Source organism: Apodemus sylvaticus, chromosome 14 (assembly GCF_947179515.1).
Source record: "Apodemus sylvaticus chromosome 14, mApoSyl1.1, whole genome shotgun sequence".
Taxonomy (NCBI): Eukaryota; Metazoa; Chordata; class Mammalia; order Rodentia; family Muridae; genus Apodemus; species Apodemus sylvaticus.
The window spans coordinates 17,094,907-17,112,844 of NC_067485.1; the positions used below are offsets into that span (position 1 = coordinate 17,094,907).

The window sequence follows — 17,938 nt, forward strand, 5'->3', positions numbered from 1 at the left end:
GAGCACGGGGTCCCCAATGGAGGAGTTGGAGGGAGGACTGGAGGAGATGAAGGGGTTTGCAGCCCCATGGGAAGAATGATGATGTTGGCCAACCAGACCCCACACACCATACACACAGGGCTCCCAGGGACTAAGCCATCAGCCAAGGGGTACACATGGTTCCAGCCTCAAGTGTGGTGGAGGAATGCCTTGTCGGGCATCGGCAGGAGGAGAGGTCCGTGGTCCTGTGAAGGCTCAATAGATGCCCAAGCATGGAGAAATCGGGGGGAGGGGGGGAGAGGAGTAGGGGGGAAGTTGGGAGGAAGGGCATCTTCTTGGAGGCAGGGGGTGGGAGGATGGGTTGGGATTTTCAGGGGGAGAGGGAACCTGGAAAGGGTATAACATTTAACATATAATGTAAATGAATATATTCAATAAAAATTATGAATAAATAAATAAATATATTTCATATTTTGAAGGTTGTTGACTGCAAGAAGTGCAAAAGGGTACAGACTAGACTTGAGTCAGCATCAGCCCAACACTGATATCAGCTAGGGGGTGACAGGGCATATATAGGCAATTGTTCGCAGTCTAGAACTATATCAGGCGAGAGCAGTAGGGCATAAAATAAAATAAGGAGTAAAAAACAACAAAAAACAGATGTTAGAAACATAAGAGAAAGAGAGAAAAAGTGGATTTCAGCATTCTCCTGGGGACAGAAGAAAATCAAGAGATGTCCTGGTTCCTCCCTGGCCCCTATTGGAGATATTCTTAGTACTGGTCACATCAAGTTCTCTTCCCTCTCTATACATTGTCTATCTTTGGTGCACCAATCTGTCCACGTGTCAATTTGTGTCTGTCTTTGTTTCGTTGTTTGAATGACTGATGTTCTTTGTTTCATGTTGAAAAGAAAAAATGGTTCAAACTTTACCTGCTGGCCAGCCATCTCTTGATCCAGTCTCAGTTTGCACAGCGGAGGCTGATTTAAATTGCCTCACACACTTAGCCAGGAGTGAGGAACAGCAGGAGAAGCCCTGCTGAAAAGCTACTTTTAAAGGGGACCAGCGGTTTCTCAAGTTCTGTGGCAAGGAAGCTGATAGTCATTTCTTCTAGGAAAATCTCTGTAATTGTGATTATTGGGTAAAGCAAATGACAACATGCTTTTTCTCTTGAAATTACAGCTAGAAAGGATAAGAAAATTTTTGTTTGGTCTAAATTTATAAGATCCGTGTACCCGCTTCATTTTGTTTCTGACTGGTCTTCAAGGTATATGTCCTGTCTGTCTTGGTTATAGAGTATTGGCTTATAAGTTATTGGGTATGATTTAAAAAGTGTAACATTGGTAACAGAAAGTTAGCTTAAAACTGGCAATTCAGGGTTGGAGTCATTTTAAAAACCAACATGTGACATGAACCAACCCAGGAAAACATGATATTCTAAATTGGGATAATATTTTATGTAATTCTTATCCTAAAAACTAGGCTTACAAATGATGAGATTTAAAACAGTGTCTCTTTAATGAGATATTAAAAGTTACACAGTCATACATTCATATATAAGATCTGACAGCCAAACTTTGAATCATGAAAGTTGTTGTGGATAGCCCTGGGCTTGTATTTTGATGCTAATTCCACTCCTGGGAGGGGCTGCAGAGTTAATCGTGTATACAGGTGCCTTGTCAACCTTCTGTCCACCTTAACTTTTCAAATAAAGGCTGGAGACAATAATTGGGCAGGAGGAAGGAGGTGGAGCTCAGAGTTTGGGGGAGGAGAAAAAGGATCAACGGGAAAGGGGAGGAGCTATGGAGAATAGATGGAGAGGATGGAGAGAAGCTTGTGGCCTGGAGTAACTGCAAGTTATATGGGATAACATAGACGGGAACAGAGTAGTATAGTGGGAGATCCGCCCAATATAGGTGTACAGTTTGTATTTATATTGATTGAGATTTCTTTTACCAGGTAATTGGGTTGAAAAAATGCCACAACAAAATTGTTCCCAACTTATTACTTAGAACTTAACAAACCTGAGATAAGTTCATTCCCCCTCAAGCCCCGAATAGGGCTTGGGCAGCAATATAGGCTGCAGCAGTGTGGATTGGAAGTTGATTAGGTCTGAGAGGCCTACATGGAACAGCAGAGAAGTCCCCTCCCCTCAAATACATCTGGAGACAAAGGTACAAGGGGTTCCGGGCCAGGTAATTCATTTATATTATATATATATAACATCTTGATATTTAAAGATGAGAAAAAAATAAATGTTGTTTTGGCTTTATGTGATGATATTTTGAATGGTTTGACAGGGATGGATTTAGAGGAAAAAGGCACCTTATCATTTACCAGTATTGCAATACTTATTCTCTTGATTTACTATGTCCTCTCAAAAGGCAGGGTCCTAGACAAAAAAAATTCCTTGCCTTTGAAAAGAGATTCCAAGTAACACTGGAACTTGTTCAGGATTTCATAGGTCAAAATAAGCAACAGAAAGAGGAGAATAAAGGTTGCAGACAGGACCTAGAAGAGATGCTAGAAAAAAGAATTCGACAATTCACAGCTCAAACTGAATGGCAAGGAGATAGAGATAAAATTTGGAAGCAAAGTCTAGAGGATAATTTTTGCTGTCTAGCAAATCAAAATAAGACAGATGCTGCAATATTAGAATTTCAACATAAAGAGAAGCTAAGATTATGGAAGCAGGGCTTAGAACAGAAGATACAGGGAATTACAGAGCAGCATGAACAACAGAGAGAGAGAAATGTAAGACTTGGCAATGTGGCCTAGAGAAAACACTAGAATTGAAGTGTTTTCACTTCAGGAATTTCACCCAGGAAATTATAGAACAGAATAAGAGACAGAAAGAGGAGAATTGAAGGTGGGAGACAGGAGTTAGAAAAGATGCTAGAACGAAGGATGCAGCAGTTCACAGACCAGACTGGGCAGCAGAGAGACAATAATGAGGATTGGAAACTAGACTTGGAGAATAACCTCTTAAAATTAATCAAAATGAAATGGACAGCAGACTATCAGACTTGCAATATAAAGAAAAGATCAAAATGTGGAAGCAGAACCTCGAACAGAAAATACAGGAACTCAAGGAACAGGAAGAGCGACAAAAGGAGAGATATGAAGCGTGGACACAGACCTTAAGAGAAGAATTTAAAATTTCAATTAAAGAAAATACTCTGGTAGAGACAGAAGATAAAAGAGAAAGCCAACCAAAGGTTATTAAAAAACAAACTTTAGTTTATCTGGTTAATATATAACAAAGACCTCCAGGGGATGATCATTCACAGGGTTATAAGAAATTCGAATGGCAACCTGTGGATGTGTTAGATCTGAGAAAACTTAAGGAAAGTGTCACTAATTTTGGAATGCCTTCGCCATTTGTAAAGCAAATCCTGACTTCTTGAGCTATTAAAAATAGACTAATCTCCCAAGAGTGGAAGGATATGGCAAGAGCAATACTAAAACCCGCTACTAATTTACAATGGGTCGCATAGTGGAGAGATGGGGGCGGGAGGAGCGGGGAGGAAGATAGCACGACACAATAGAGCTAGGGGTAGAGAGATTTCCACAAAACAACTGCTTGGTGAGGGACACTTTGCTGAGGTAGAAGTGCAGGCTACATATGAGGAAGAAACTCTAGCCTTGTGTTGATTGTCAGCTTTAAAGACCTAGGAAAAAGTTACAGAATCAAGAAAAAGACTTGAACCATTTATTCAAGTCATACAAGGTCCACAAGAAACCTTCCCTGACTTTTTACAAAGACTAACCTCAGCTGTGGAAAGGAGTATATCAGATTCCGCATCAAGGAAGGCAATGATTGAGTCTTTAGCTTTTGAGAATGCAAATACTGAATGCAAGGAAGTAATCAGACCACTGAGGGCAAGGTCAGCATCAATAGATGAGTGGATTAGATAGACAACTGATATTGTATCCTGCTCACCTGATATGACTGTAATAGGAGAAGCTGCCACTAGACACCTAGAAATAACACAAGATTTCAAATGTTTTAACAGTGGTGAATGGGGTCATCTCAGAAATGACTGTAGAAAAAACCAAAGTAATACCAAAATGAGGCCTATGCCTTTTGGAATATGTCAAAGGTGGGGCAGAGGCCAACATTTGACTAGGGAATGTAGAGCAACAACAGACAACCAGGGCAACATCCTGCAAAAAAACTCCCAGGGGGGCCTCTCACAGGCCCCAATGCCAGGCAGGAAGAGTTCTCTTCCTCAGGACAATTAAGTGTCACTGCTTCAAAAACAGATGTTCTGAGACCAAACACGACTGAGGCAAATTCTATAGACAATTTAGGAAGCCTCAAAGGGATCCAAAAACGAATATTTTTGGCAAACTTCTATAGAGGATCAAAGGTCAAAACTAAGAATATTAGTAAACAATATTGAGATTGAAGGAATGGTTGGCACTGGAGTAGATGTCACCATTATCTCTCCAAAATCTTGCCTGTAAGTTGGCCACTTCAAGAAGTAGACATCCAGTTTCAAGGAGTTGGGACCTTATCCCAAATAAAGCAAAGTACCAAATGGCTTAAATGTATAGGACCAGAAGGTCAGGTAGGAAAATTGAGGTCATACATGGCTAATATAGCCATTAACTTATGGGGAAAAGATCTATTAGAGCGGTGGAACACCCAAATTAATATACCCTCAGTCTCAGTATCTAGCCATGAAACTAGTCAGGCTCCTAATAAAAATCTTAAATTAGTTAGGGAATGTTATCAAAAGCAGTTACAGACTGTCTAAGCTGTCCATAAAAAAGATACAGCAGAGGTTGACAATTTAGCTTTACCCTAAGGAGCCACTGCTGCCAAAACACCAACAGCCATACCACTAAGGGTAAGGTTCACTGACCAACCCATTTGGATTGATCAATGGTCTATGACAAAAGAAAAACTACAAGCATTAGAACAGCTAGTCCAAAAGCAGTTGGAGGCTCAGCATATATAGAGGAGTCTACCAGCCTTTGGAATTCTCCAATATTTGTCATTAAAAAAAATCTGGCAAATGGAAGATGTTGACAGATCTCAGATCTCATTATTCAGCCAATGGGTTCCTTGCAATCTGGGATCCCATTGCCTTCCTTATTGTTGAAGGAATGGCCTATCATAGTGATTGATCTGAAAGACTGTTTTTTCACCATTCCTCTACATGAATGGGATAAGGGAAGGTTTGCTTTCTCAGTACCTACTTTCAATAGAGGTCACCCAATAAAAAAAAAAATCATTGGAAAGTACTGCCACAAGGAATGTTAAATAGCCCTACTTTATGACAGTATTTTGTACGACAACCATTGGAGATGATTTGCAAACAATTTCCCCAATCTATTTTTATCACTATATGGATGACACCCTATTGGCTGATCCAGATACAAATGTTGTGGAAAGAAAGTTTGATGAAGTAAAACAAAACAAAACAAAACAAAACAAAACACACACACACACACACACACACACAAAAAAACCCTTGCCTTCCTGGGGATCACAAATCACCCCTGAAAAAAATACAAAGAGGGGCTTCTATTAATTATCTAGGATATAAAATAAGTCTGCAAAGGATTAGGCCACAAAAGGTACAAATCAGAAGAAGCTAATTAAGGATCCTTAATGATTTTCAGAAGCTAATGGGAAATATCAACTGGTTGCAGACTGTGATTGACTTGGTCACTCAAGAGCTAAGCAATTTATTTCAAACCTTACAAGATGATAAGGATTTAAATAGTCCAAGGAAACTATCAGCTGAGGCTGAGAAGGAGTTAACTTTGGTAGAAAGGAAATTGCAGGATATACATAGATCTCACTGATCCAAAGATGGCCTGCATCTTAGTTATCTTACCTTCTACTCATTCCCCTACAGGAATTTTTATGGAGAGCGAAGATTATGACTTAGAACGGATATTTTTAGCACATAAACAGAGTAAGAAATTAAAAACCTATATTGAGAAAGTCTCTGAATAGATACTTAAAGGAAAAATGAGACTTTGACAATTAATCAGAATGGATCCGGTTGAAATTGTGGTGCCTTTTACTAATGCAAAATTGCCTCACTATAGGCACAAGATGAACATTGGCAATGAGCATGCAGTAACTTCTTAGGAGAGATTAACAAGAGATACCCTAAAAGCAAGCAGCTTTAGTTCATAAAAAGAGCTTATTGGATTCTCCCTTGTATAATAAAGAGAACTCCAATACCTGAAGCCCCTACATTTTACACTGATGCCAGTAAATCAGGAAAGGCAGGATATAAATCAGAAAATGTAAATAAAGTGGCTGAGAGACCCTATAAGTCAGTTCAAAAATCTGAATTATATGCAATAATCATAGTGTTGTCAGATTTTCAAGAGTCTCTTAATATAGTAGCTGATTCTCAATATGCAGAAAGGTTGTTTTACACATAGAGACTGCTGAACTTATGCAGGATGATTCTGAATTGAGTTCATTATTTATTCAGCTACAACAAATAATCAGAAATAGGAGTTATCCACTATATATGACACACATAAGATCCCATACAAGTCTGACAGGCTCTCTGGCACAAGGTAATAATAAAATTGACCAACTACTGATAGGAAATGTACTAGATGCTTCAGAATTCCATAAAAAACACCATGTTAACAGCAAAGGTTTAAAGAAAGAATTCTCTAACACTTGGCAACAAGTCAAGGAAATTGTGAAGCAATGCCCTACTTGCTCATTATATAACCAGACTCCATTGCCTATGGGAACTAACCCTAAGGGTACCCAAAGAAATGACATTTGGCAAATGGATGTCTTCTATTTTACAGAGTTTGGCAAACTGAAATATGTGCACCGAACTATAGACACATATTCAGGATTTCAATGGGCATTACCGTCAGAAAAGGCTGATTCTGTAATTACACATTTGTTAGAAGTTATAGCCATTATGGGAATACCAACACAAATTAAAATGGACAATGGGTCATCGTATATCTCTAATAAGATGAAGCAGTTTTTTGAATATTACAATATAAAACATGTTAAAGGCATACCCCACAATCCTACAGGACAAGCAATTGTGGAGAGATCCAATCGAACTCTAAAGTAGATGCTTAACAGGCAAAAAGGATCAACAAAAACCCCCAAGAATAGATTACAAAGTGCATTATTAACCTTAAATTTTTTAAATTCTAATGAACAAAATACCACAGCTGCTGAAAGACATTGGATTGTGGAAAGAACTATTGAACTAAACCAGGCTGTTTACATTAAGGATATTCTAACGTCAGAATGGAGATTGGGAAATGTGTTACACTGGGGAGGGGGGGAGCTATGCCTGTTTCCACAGGAAAAGAAAAGCTGTGGGTTCCTTCTAAGTTGATAAAAACAAACATGACAAAGGGAGACCTCCTGAAGAGCTTGGTGACATAGAAGAAAAGGGAGACTAACACAATCAACACAATAGGTGATCTATATGTGGTATTTTTATGTCTCTATATGAAGAGAGCTCTGGAACTGGCTGAGACTAAAATGTCTATAAACATCCAATAACATCTATTGGGTACAGATATCTAATGACTTGTTATTACATCCATCCTTTACAAGGACATATCTTCAAAGTTATAGTGTAGTTTGACTATGTGATCAAGCTATCCTGAGGAAAGGCAGTTGTCTTTCTTTATTGATCTTCATTGACCAATCTGTGCACCCTGCATGCTCCATGTGAATGTCTTTACAGAACTACGTGTTGCTTTTAAGTTTTGTAGACTACAGGATGAAAGAGAAAGGCAGCCCTGAAAAGATTCACACTCCAGGATGCTGAGATTCTGGGACCTTCCATTCCAGCTTCTTACTTGACTATACTTCAACTACATCAGAGCTGATTCTTTTAAAGACTTGCTTCCAGAACTTTACTTGCCTCTCCAGCCTTTCAGAATGTCATGGTCAAGATCATCCAACCAATGAACTTTCTCAGCACATAGTAACTGGAAGGCAAATAATGCCAGCTAGCTCTCCTTTGACAAGCCAATTTTCCTATTTCCCTTTGGGCCCCCAGATGGGAATTCTTTGCCCCAATTCAGCTCTAAGCAGACAGAAGACAATCATCGCCCCAGATCCTTGTGTTGGGTGGATGGTTCTGGTTATTTTAGAAATTATAGATATATTGTCATTTTAGTGATACTTTACAAATGTAGCTTTGGACAGGGAGGGAACTAAAGAACTTAAACTCAGGGATTTCTACCTTTCTTTTCCTCTTCTCTATCCTTCCTTCTTAAGTAAAGGGGAAGGGGTGGAAAAGAAAAAGGAAGATATAGTAATATCATAGAAATTATAGAAATAGATAAATAGGAACAGGTTAGCAAATGTACTTCTAAGAAAAATATTACATAACCAGATCTTACATTGGTAGAAGTAATATCATATCTTATAATTGATACAAAGTTGAAGTTATAATCTCTTATATTAGTTCAGAATTTATTTAATGTAAATTTAAGGTTTTCATTGGTATAAATTTAATATTGATATAAAACTTGGATGAATATTTTTACTCACATATAGGCATTGTGCCTATATAACACATTTAAGAATACAGTTCTTTTATAACTGATATTATAAACTGTTTTTAGATGATTAAGCAATACAAGGGCCAGATAGCAAACTCATGGTTGTGAGTTAATTAAAAGGGTGTTCCTGAATTGCTTCAATTAGAAAGAGCTGAGAGTAGTCAAGGCTTAACAGTTCAGGTAGATAGAGGCCTTTAGGTAGATAGAGGGTCTTCAACTGCATCAGAAGTCCACAGAATATGATGTTTACTGACATTTCTTTATTAGAGATCATTTGACTGAAGACCTGTCTGCTCCTGACAACACCTCTTTCTTGAATTCAAAGAAGACATTGAGCATCAATGGAGTTGCTTAAATTGTGGCAAGACAGTCACCAGGCAAGAATTGCCTCATTTCATCTACAGACAAATACTGTCCAAAAAAGGACACATTATGCGGAATAGTCAACTGATAATCTCTGCCAAGACAGAGTAATCAGCCCTTCAAAATTCTGCATTACCAAGGTCTGTCAGATGATCCTGGGCCAGAAGGCTGAAGACTGATGCTCCAATGTTTTGAAGTATAAGGCCTGTCCAGGTGATCAGCAGTTTCTATAAATTGGCTAAGTTTTAGAAGCTGTACTTTGTGATTCTCATACTTTCAGGTAATATTAGTTATTCTTGGATTTCTGACAGGGCTGAAGACTAATAGACTCATAGCCAGTCCAAGCTGTTTAGCACTTAGAAAGATGATACAGATTTGAGAGGATGGTTTAAATGGCATACAATCTAAAGCCAGGTATAGATTTAAAAGTCTTTTAAGTTCAGATAGATGACAGAGGTATTATTTAATTGATAAAAATTGATGGACTGGGTGTTAGGTCTATTCTGTAAATTATAAATTACAAAAATGGTAATATCTTGTGCTCAACTGATGTCTGAGATAAAAGTCTTTTAATTGGACAGAAAGGGGGAAGTTTTGTGGATAGCTCTGGGCTTGTATATTGATGAAAATTCCACTCCTGGGAGGGACTGCAGGAGTTAATCGTGTGTACATGTGCCCTGTGAACCTTCTCCCCATCTTAACTTTTCAAATGAAGGCTAGAGCCAATGATTTGCATGAATTTGTAGGAGGAGCTCAGAGTTTGGGGGAGGAGAAAAAAGATAAATGGGAAGGGGGAGGAGCTATGTAGGATAGATGGAGAGGATGGAGAGAAGCTTGTGGACTGAAAAAAACGCAAGTTATATGGGATAACATAGATGGGGATAGAGTAGTATAGTGGGAGATTCGACCAATCTAGGCGTACAGGTTGTATTGATATTAATTGACTTGAGATTTCTTTTACTAGGTAATTTGGTTGTAAAAAATACCGCAACAGAAAGTAATGCTTTTGGTATTGATTTTAAAGTGAATAGTGTTGGGGTTTTGTCTAAGCTCCACCCCACACCTACCTGGCAATAGCCAGGTATGCCCCGCCCCAGAGATCTGGCCCACTATAAGAGGGGCTACTTGCTCCTCCTCTTTCTTTTTGCTCACCGCTCTCCCACATACTCTCACCTCTCTGCCCCTGGGGCTCTTCCCCCCCCCGCTCCACGTGGTCATGGCCGGCCTCCACTCTCTCTCTCTCTCTCTCTCTCTCTCTCTCTCTCTATCTCTCTCTCTCTCTCTCTCCACTAACTCCCATCCCCTATTCTGAATAAACTCTATTCTATACCATGTCTGTGTGTGTGTGGTCGCTCAGGGGCAGAGGTGCCCAGGCAAGGGCCCGCCTGGACACCTTCCCCCACGCCGCCTAGCCACACTCACCTAACCCCTATACCCCCCACCTTTAAGCCTCATCATCCTGCTAAATCCTTCATTCAGAAGTAACCCTGAATCCTTCATTGGTGCGGTTGGCCGGGAAGGAGAAACACCATGGGATATTAAGCCCCTTCCACCAACGGGTAAGTCTTATACTAGTCAGAGCAATAGTCTCTGCACTTCCCGCGTTTCCCTACAGGACCACGCTGTTCTGTCGCTCCTTCCCGGTGGAACTCTGGCGTGCAGCAGCAATGCCCCGCTCAGCGAGTGCCACCGGGCTCGGCTATCTAATTCACTCCTGCATCTTATTACTGGTTTCCTTGTTTTCCCCGCGCGCTGGCTTGGCGGTCCGTGGGGCTCATGGCGCTGGCTGCCAGAGCCACCGCCGGCCCCCCTCCCCCCCTCCCCCCCCCCCCCCCCCCCCCCGCAAGCCCCGCAGCCCGTGGCCCATGCCAGACCCCCTCCTTCTGCAGCAGCTCCGCCCCTCCCGCGTCGTTGCTAGGATACGAAACAAGCTATTTCCCAGCCACTGTGCTACCTAACTTCCTACTTCCGCTGCTGACAGGAAGTTCCGCCCCGCGCATGCGCGATCACTGGTGCCTCCTCGGCTCTCAGAGACCGCCGCAGCAAGCCTATACTAACTTTCCCTGCTACAGTTTTCTCGCTGACAGTCTACCATCAGAGCCAAACACATGGCGCAGTCTCCAGGCTCTCAGAATCGGCTGCACTCCATCCCTGCCGAGCGATGCTGCCTCCTCGCCACAGCAAGCCTGCACTCTTTCGAGTTGCTGCACCCCACCCCCCACCACCATACTGTCCCGCTCTGCTGGCTACAACACAGATTTCTAGGGCCTTTACCTGCAAAAGCCTAGCCACAGCCCACGCCCCCATCAATTCTACTACCCGATTCTCTCACAACTCTACGGCTTCTCCCTACCACCCTGTCTTCCCTCTTTTACACTGCGTGGTCTCCCAATATCCTCTACTGTTAATACTACAGTCCATGACTGGTCTTGCAGCCATGCACAGGCAGGTGAAGCAAGGTTGGGGGACCGGGTCCCACAGCCAAGCAGTCCACACTGGCTTCCACGTTCCCTGATATCGGATTGCACTTCCTTAGCAAACACCATCGGCCTAAAAAGGTAAGGTCTTTCAGTTGGCTGGACGGTTTCTTAAGTTCAGAAGAGATATGGCCAGTCTTTTCTGGACCTAGGTGCCGCCTCAGCTAACACTCGTTTTACGACGCTCATAACCCCAGGTGTCTCCCACTCCAGAAGTATTCCTGAGTCTCCCCCCATTGGCTTCCAGCCGTTCTCTCAAACCCTGGCCAGGCGGGATACTTCTTCCGGCTTTTGCCTCAGCTCCCAGGAGTCCTCACGATGGTCTGGACCCTCTGGCTTAGCTGCCGTTATTTGTTATATACACTCTTCGGGACGCCGATTGTGATATAACAATGCCCCCACACACCTGATGGGTAATAGTGTCTTCACCGATACCTCCAGGCACCCTACTGGGATGTCTCCTAGAAAATCTCAAGTCTCTGAACTAATAAACCTCTGCAATAAGGTCTAGACTCAATAATTCAAAATGGCCACCTAATGACACCCTAGATCCGATTGTTTTAAGGGATCTTAATACATACTATAAGCAATCCGGTAAATGGGACCGAATCCTATACATTTAAGCTTTTATCTATCTCTGGTCTAAGCCTTCTCTTTGCCCTGCCTGCTCCCCATCTGTGTTCCCACACCCTTAGCTCATTTGCTCCTATAGACTGCGTGCTCAAGTGTATGTTAACAAGCCTAAATCTGGCTAGACACCACAATTTTATCCATTGCTGCCAGCTTTCTTTCTGTGATCCTAGCATCTTTACTAACCAAGGCAATATACTTTCCTCTACCTATACAACCTGTCAAAGCTACTTAAGATTTCCATTCCTAGTCTCTCTTTAACTATTGCTCTCCTATCTTGCGCTCAATCTTGTCAGAAGTTTGTTATTAGATTTAAGACAGACAGAATTCCCAAAGGCCTGACAGCTTCTCCCAGGAGGTCTCAGAAGAAAGATGGACACCGCCACAGGATGTTGCCTGAAAGTGCAGTGGACAAAACCCAAATACCTTGAGTCAAATGACTTAGCTAAACAAAGGTAAGCCATTTCTCATGTCATGGGTATCCATTCCACAGAGAAAAGCCGTGCATCTTCTGTGCTTGAAAGCCAAACTGACAGTCAAGGCCGCCATGGAGACCAGAGACCACAAAGAACTGCTGGCTACTGGAATCTGTCATTCTTTAATAATATAACTGCTAAGTTATTGTTTATTCCTCAGACTTCTGACTACATTGACAGCTAGACAGTTATCTCCTTACCTAAACTCTGTTTCCATTAAATGCTTCATATTTCCTCTTCTTGCTCTGTCACTTTCCCAACCTTCAATTCTATTCCTTCTGATCCACAAAGGCTCATCTTAAAGACGTTTCATGTGGTTAACTCATGTTGTTATCTCTTTAATAAACTTGTTAGCTACAGGAAACCTACCCAAATCTACTGCTCATGGACCAAGTAGGCTCCATCCAGATAAGTACATCTGCCCAAGTTCCCACTTTACTACCTTTCCAAAGGGTAGGATTCCTCTGGGTTTCAATTGTACATCTTAAAAAAATTTTCCTTTCTCCCAAATGTACTTAGTCTTATTCCCTAACTATACTAATGTGTTCCAACATCTTGTTAAGTCCAGGCCCTTGCCATATCCAGGACAGCTCCAGAGAAGCAACCTTCAGATGCTCCAATCTCCTCTCAGCTTCTCCAGACGCAGACAGCTTCTACTGGACCTGTTCTCCTGACCTATCTTCAAATGGCTCTACAAACCCTGGACAGCAAAGAAGCAGCCAGTCCTCCTGAGACTGGACAATCACCCCCCCATACCCCTTTCTCTAGGTTCTCCAGAGACACGCCACCCCAATGTCAGCATGAAGCAGCCAGATCACAACAACGACCCTATTCCTGCTTCGCCGTATGCGCCGTCACTTCTTTTCTTATTTCTTTTTTCTTTTTCTTTTATTAATTAACCAAACATTGGGGACTGTTGGGGTTTTGTCTAAGCTCCACCCCACACCTACCTGGCAATAGCCAGGTATGCCCCGCCCCAGAGATCTGGCCCACTATAAGAGGGGCTACTTGCTCCTCCTCTTTCTCTTTGCTCACCGCTCTCCCACATACTCTCACCTCTCTGCCCCTGGGGCTCTTCCCCCCCACACACACGTGGTCATGGCCTGCCTCCTCTCTCTCTCTCTCTCTCTCTCTCTCTCTCTCTCTCTCTCTCTCTCTCTCTCTCTCTCTCCCACTAACTCCCATCCCCTATTCTGAATAAACTCTATTCTATACCATGTCTGTGTGTGTGTGGTCCCTCAGGGGCAGAGGTGCCCAGGCAAGGGCCCGCCTGGACACCTTCCCCCACGCCGCCTAGCCACACTCACCTAACCCCTATACCCCCAACCTTTAAGCCTCATCATCCTGCTAAATCCTTCATTCAGAAGTAACCCTGAATCCTTCAAATAGATTGTTTAAAATTGGGTTTTGCTTTCCAAAGTTGTAGTTATGCTCTAATATTGTAAGAGAAACTTAAAAATTATGGTTAAATTGCCAATATTCCATTGACTTTGATCGCAGGCTTACAATTCTTAACTCACCCATATTTTGTAATTAAGATGATGGCTAGAGGAGCCGGGCGGTGATGGCGCACACCTGTAATCCCAGCACTCCAGGAGGCAGAGGCAGGCAGATTTCTGAGTTCGAGGCCAGCCTGGTCTACAGAGTGAGTTCCAGGACAGCCAGGGCTACACAGAGAAACCCTGTCTAGAAAAAAAACAAAATCCAAAAAAAGAAAAAGAAAGAAAGGAAAGAAAGGAAAGAAAGGAAAGAAAGGAAAGAAAGGAAAGAAAGGAAAGAAAGGAAAGAAAGGAAAGAAAGGAAAGAAAAGATGATGGCTAGAGCTGTGGCGCACGCCTTTAATCCCAGCACTTGGGAGGCAGAGGCAGGCAGATTTCTGAGTTCAAGGCCAGCTTGGTCTACAGAGTGAGTTCCAGGACAGCCAGAGCTATACAGAGAAACCCTGTCTCACAAAACAAAACAAAACAAACAAACAAAAAAAGATGATGGCTAGAGTAATAAAAGTTAAAAAACAGCTGTGGCTAGTATGGGCCCGCTGCCCCTTTTACACAAGCTTTATTGGATACAGTGTCAGAAGCAAAATTTCTGCCCCCCAAGATGGAAAAGGAGATCTCAGTGGGAATTTATTTGGTATTAAACAGGCTCCTGATGAAATGTTTCAGGAATTTATGGATAGACTACTAAAAACAGCCAGTAGAATGTTCAGAGACCATCAAGCAGGAGTTCCTTTTGTAACTGGACCCTCATACAATCAGGGTGATCGGGCCTGGCTGCAGGCAATAGGCTCAGATTAAGAAATATTTGCATTTGAGTTAATGCAAAGCTCAGAGTGACCTCAGCAAGGTTTGTGTGGCCTGCTTTGTCTTACAAACCCAACCTAGGAAGTTTCAGGCTGAAACAGCATTAACACAAAACTATCAAAGTGTTGTTCAAAAGCAAGTTCAAACTTAAGATCTATCAAAAGTTAAGGAGACTATAGAACTTGAAGATGCATTACAATCTGGCCTGCATACTCCATATAGAATTATTATGGATTTAGAGGGCTGTTTTTCTCATTGCATCCTGATAATTGTACAGGGTTTGCTTCTAGTGAGCTAGTAATCACTGTAAAGTTTTGCCTCAAGAAATGACTAATAGCCTTACACTATGTAAAAAAAAAAAAAAAAATGTCTCTGATTCAATACCAGAAATTAGGACTTTGAATCTTTCAGTGTATATTATTCATTACAAGCCTTTGCTCTTACAATGAGTTTTAAAATTTTGGAATAGTTGTTGCTCCAGAAAAGATTCAAAGGTAATATCTTTTTCAATATTTGGGGCCTCAGTTGAATCCTAAACAAACTGTGGCACAGAAAATTCAAATAAAAAACTAGTTTACTTAATTTCAAAAGCTTCTATAGCTAAGACCTCACCTTCAGCTCTCCACAGGAGGAATTAAGCCTTTGTTTGACATTCTCAGCAGAATGCTAATTAACTGGTGAGAGACAACTACAGAAAGTGGAGGAAGCGACTGTAATCACTTGCTGGCTGTTTGTGTTAGTTGTTGCTGCTCATGTGCTCACAGCAATTCTTTGGCAAAAGAAACATTAATGTGGATTCATCTTTCTTCGTCTCCAAGTAAAGTTTTAACACCCTATTATGAAGCTGTTGCTCTGTTAATAAAGAATTGTAGAATAGAATCATGAAAGTATTTTGGAAAGAATGTCTTAAGAACCTGATGAGACATCTATTCCTTGTTTCAAACAGCATTTAAACTGGTTTTTAAAGAACACTGATATTTGGCCTATTGGAAGGCAAAACTTTTTAGGCAAAATTGATAATCAGTATCCAAAAGACAAGTTGTTAAAAGTTTGCATACATCCTATAAAGAATGCATTTACAGTATTTATAAACAGATCTTCTATGGGAGAGAAGCATATGTAACTGGATCACATGAAGCATGAGTTTCTCCTTGCTTCAGCACAGATAATTGAATTGCATGCTATAGCCGCTATTTTTAAAATGTTAAAAAAAATCAAGCTTTTAATTTGTATACTGATAGTCAATATACATATAGCTCATGGCTTATAGTTACTTGAAATTGTTCCTCTTTTAGATACTGCTAATTCTCAAATTTTGCAATTATTTATGCAAATACAACTCAAGTTAAGAAAAGGTACTGTTCCTTTAAAGGACAGTCTCTAGACATTTAAAAGCTCATCCTGGATTGTCTGGACAAGACCCCTTAAGGCAATGCCACAGGAGATTTGTATCCCAGGCAGACTATAGGCCTTACATAGGAACAATTGGCCATACAATCTCATTCTTTACATCATCAAAATAGTAATGGCTTGAGACAATAATCTGGTATTTTTAGAAAATGTCCACATCAAATTGTAAAAACTTGTTCTCAGTGTCCTCAGTTTCTACCTGTACCACATAATGGTGTTAATTCTCGAGGACTTACACCTAATCAATTATTGCACATGGATACTCATTTCTGACTTCAGAAAATTTAAATACGAACATGTGACTATTGATACTTTTTCAGGCTTCTACAAGTTTCAACTGCTTTAACAGGAGAAGCAACTAAAAATGTAATTAGTCATTGTCTGCATTACTTTTTCTATGCTTGGTGTTCCAAATCAGATTAAAACAGATAATTGAACTGGCTTTTTTTATTATCATGCCAGGTGTAGGTAACTTTATTCAATATTTTGACAAAAAAATGACCCCCAAAGTAATATAAATTTAGACACCTTAAAAAAGTCTAAATGTGAATTTCAAAAGAAAATTGTTTCAATTTCAAATCAAGTTCAAGTCAAACAAATTTTACAAATCATAAATACTAGTTTCTTTCTTAAATTCATTACATTTTCAAAGATAGATCACAAATGTTGCTTTTTTTATACTGCCCACTGGAATCAATTAACATAATTTATATCTGAGTTTATATTCTGAGTTTATACCCATTCTGAATATCTTGTTATAATTAAATATATAAATCCAGAAACCACAGTTCCTTCCAGAAGAGTTCCGATTATTAAATATAGAAGAAATGAGAATAGAAAAAAATCACCATTTAAACACCACAAGTAAATGCCACAAGCAACACCTGCCAGGAGATAGTAAGAGGCAAACTCTAAGCAGAAACAGGACATCTGCATAGTCTCAAAGTGTTTCTAGCAAAAACTTGGTAATTACAAAGGAAAGCAGGGTAAAGCTCACAGCAGAGGATCCGAGCAGACACCACTTCAGCAGAGCGCTTGAGGATGTGAGCCACGCCAGAAACACATGACAACACCAGCTATGCTTATGATAAAATGGCACTGAGCAAAAGACTACTGAGACGGACAACCAAATGCAAAATAGGATCTGGACCGGTTAAGAGGATTGTTGGTATTTTGTCTAAGCTCCATCCCACACCTACCTGGCAATGCCAGGTATGCCCCGCCCCATAGATCTGGCCCACTATAAAAGAGGTTGCTTGCCCCTCCTCTCCCTCTTTGCTCTCTCTTCACTCTCTTCCATCCCACTCTCACCTCTCTGTCCCTTGGGCTTTCCCCCCCTTCCTCCACATGGTCATGGCTGGCCTCCACTCCACTTCTCTACTGTCTCTCTCTCTTCCCTGCCTTTCTCTACCACTAACTCCCATCCTCTACCTTGAATAAACTCTATTCTATACCATGCCTGTGTGTGTGGTCCCTCAGGGGGAAGAGGTGCTGGACAAGGGCCTGCTTGGGCACCCCCTTCCCCCACACAGCCGTGCCACACTCCCTTAACCCCCATCCTCTTTTTAAGCCCCTTCATTTGGTGCCTAGACTCACCATGGGTTTTGCTTAAGCCCCCTTCAAGGATGCTACTAAAAAGATAAATGAAATAATCTACTTTTAGCTTGCTACTTCAGCTAATATCAATAGCACTACTAACGCTTAATTGTAACAAATGTTTTCATCAGAGAAGATGTCAAAACAAGGGGAAGGTGGAGGATACACAG

The 17,938-nt window shown here is 41.1% G+C and overlaps 1 protein-coding gene across 1 annotated transcript in view; it reads right to left on the reverse strand.

Annotated features, from left to right (window-relative positions):
- Positions 1 to 10,841: 10,841 nt before the first annotated feature.
- Positions 10,842 to 17,938, reverse strand: part of LOC127665220 (sperm motility kinase X-like) — a 33,808-nt gene continuing 26,711 nt past the window's right edge. The window contains exon 4 of the mRNA XM_052157644.1: positions 10,842 to 10,967. Within this exon, the coding sequence (XP_052013604.1) occupies positions 10,842 to 10,967 (126 nt within the window). The remainder of the gene's footprint in view (positions 10,968 to 17,938) is intronic.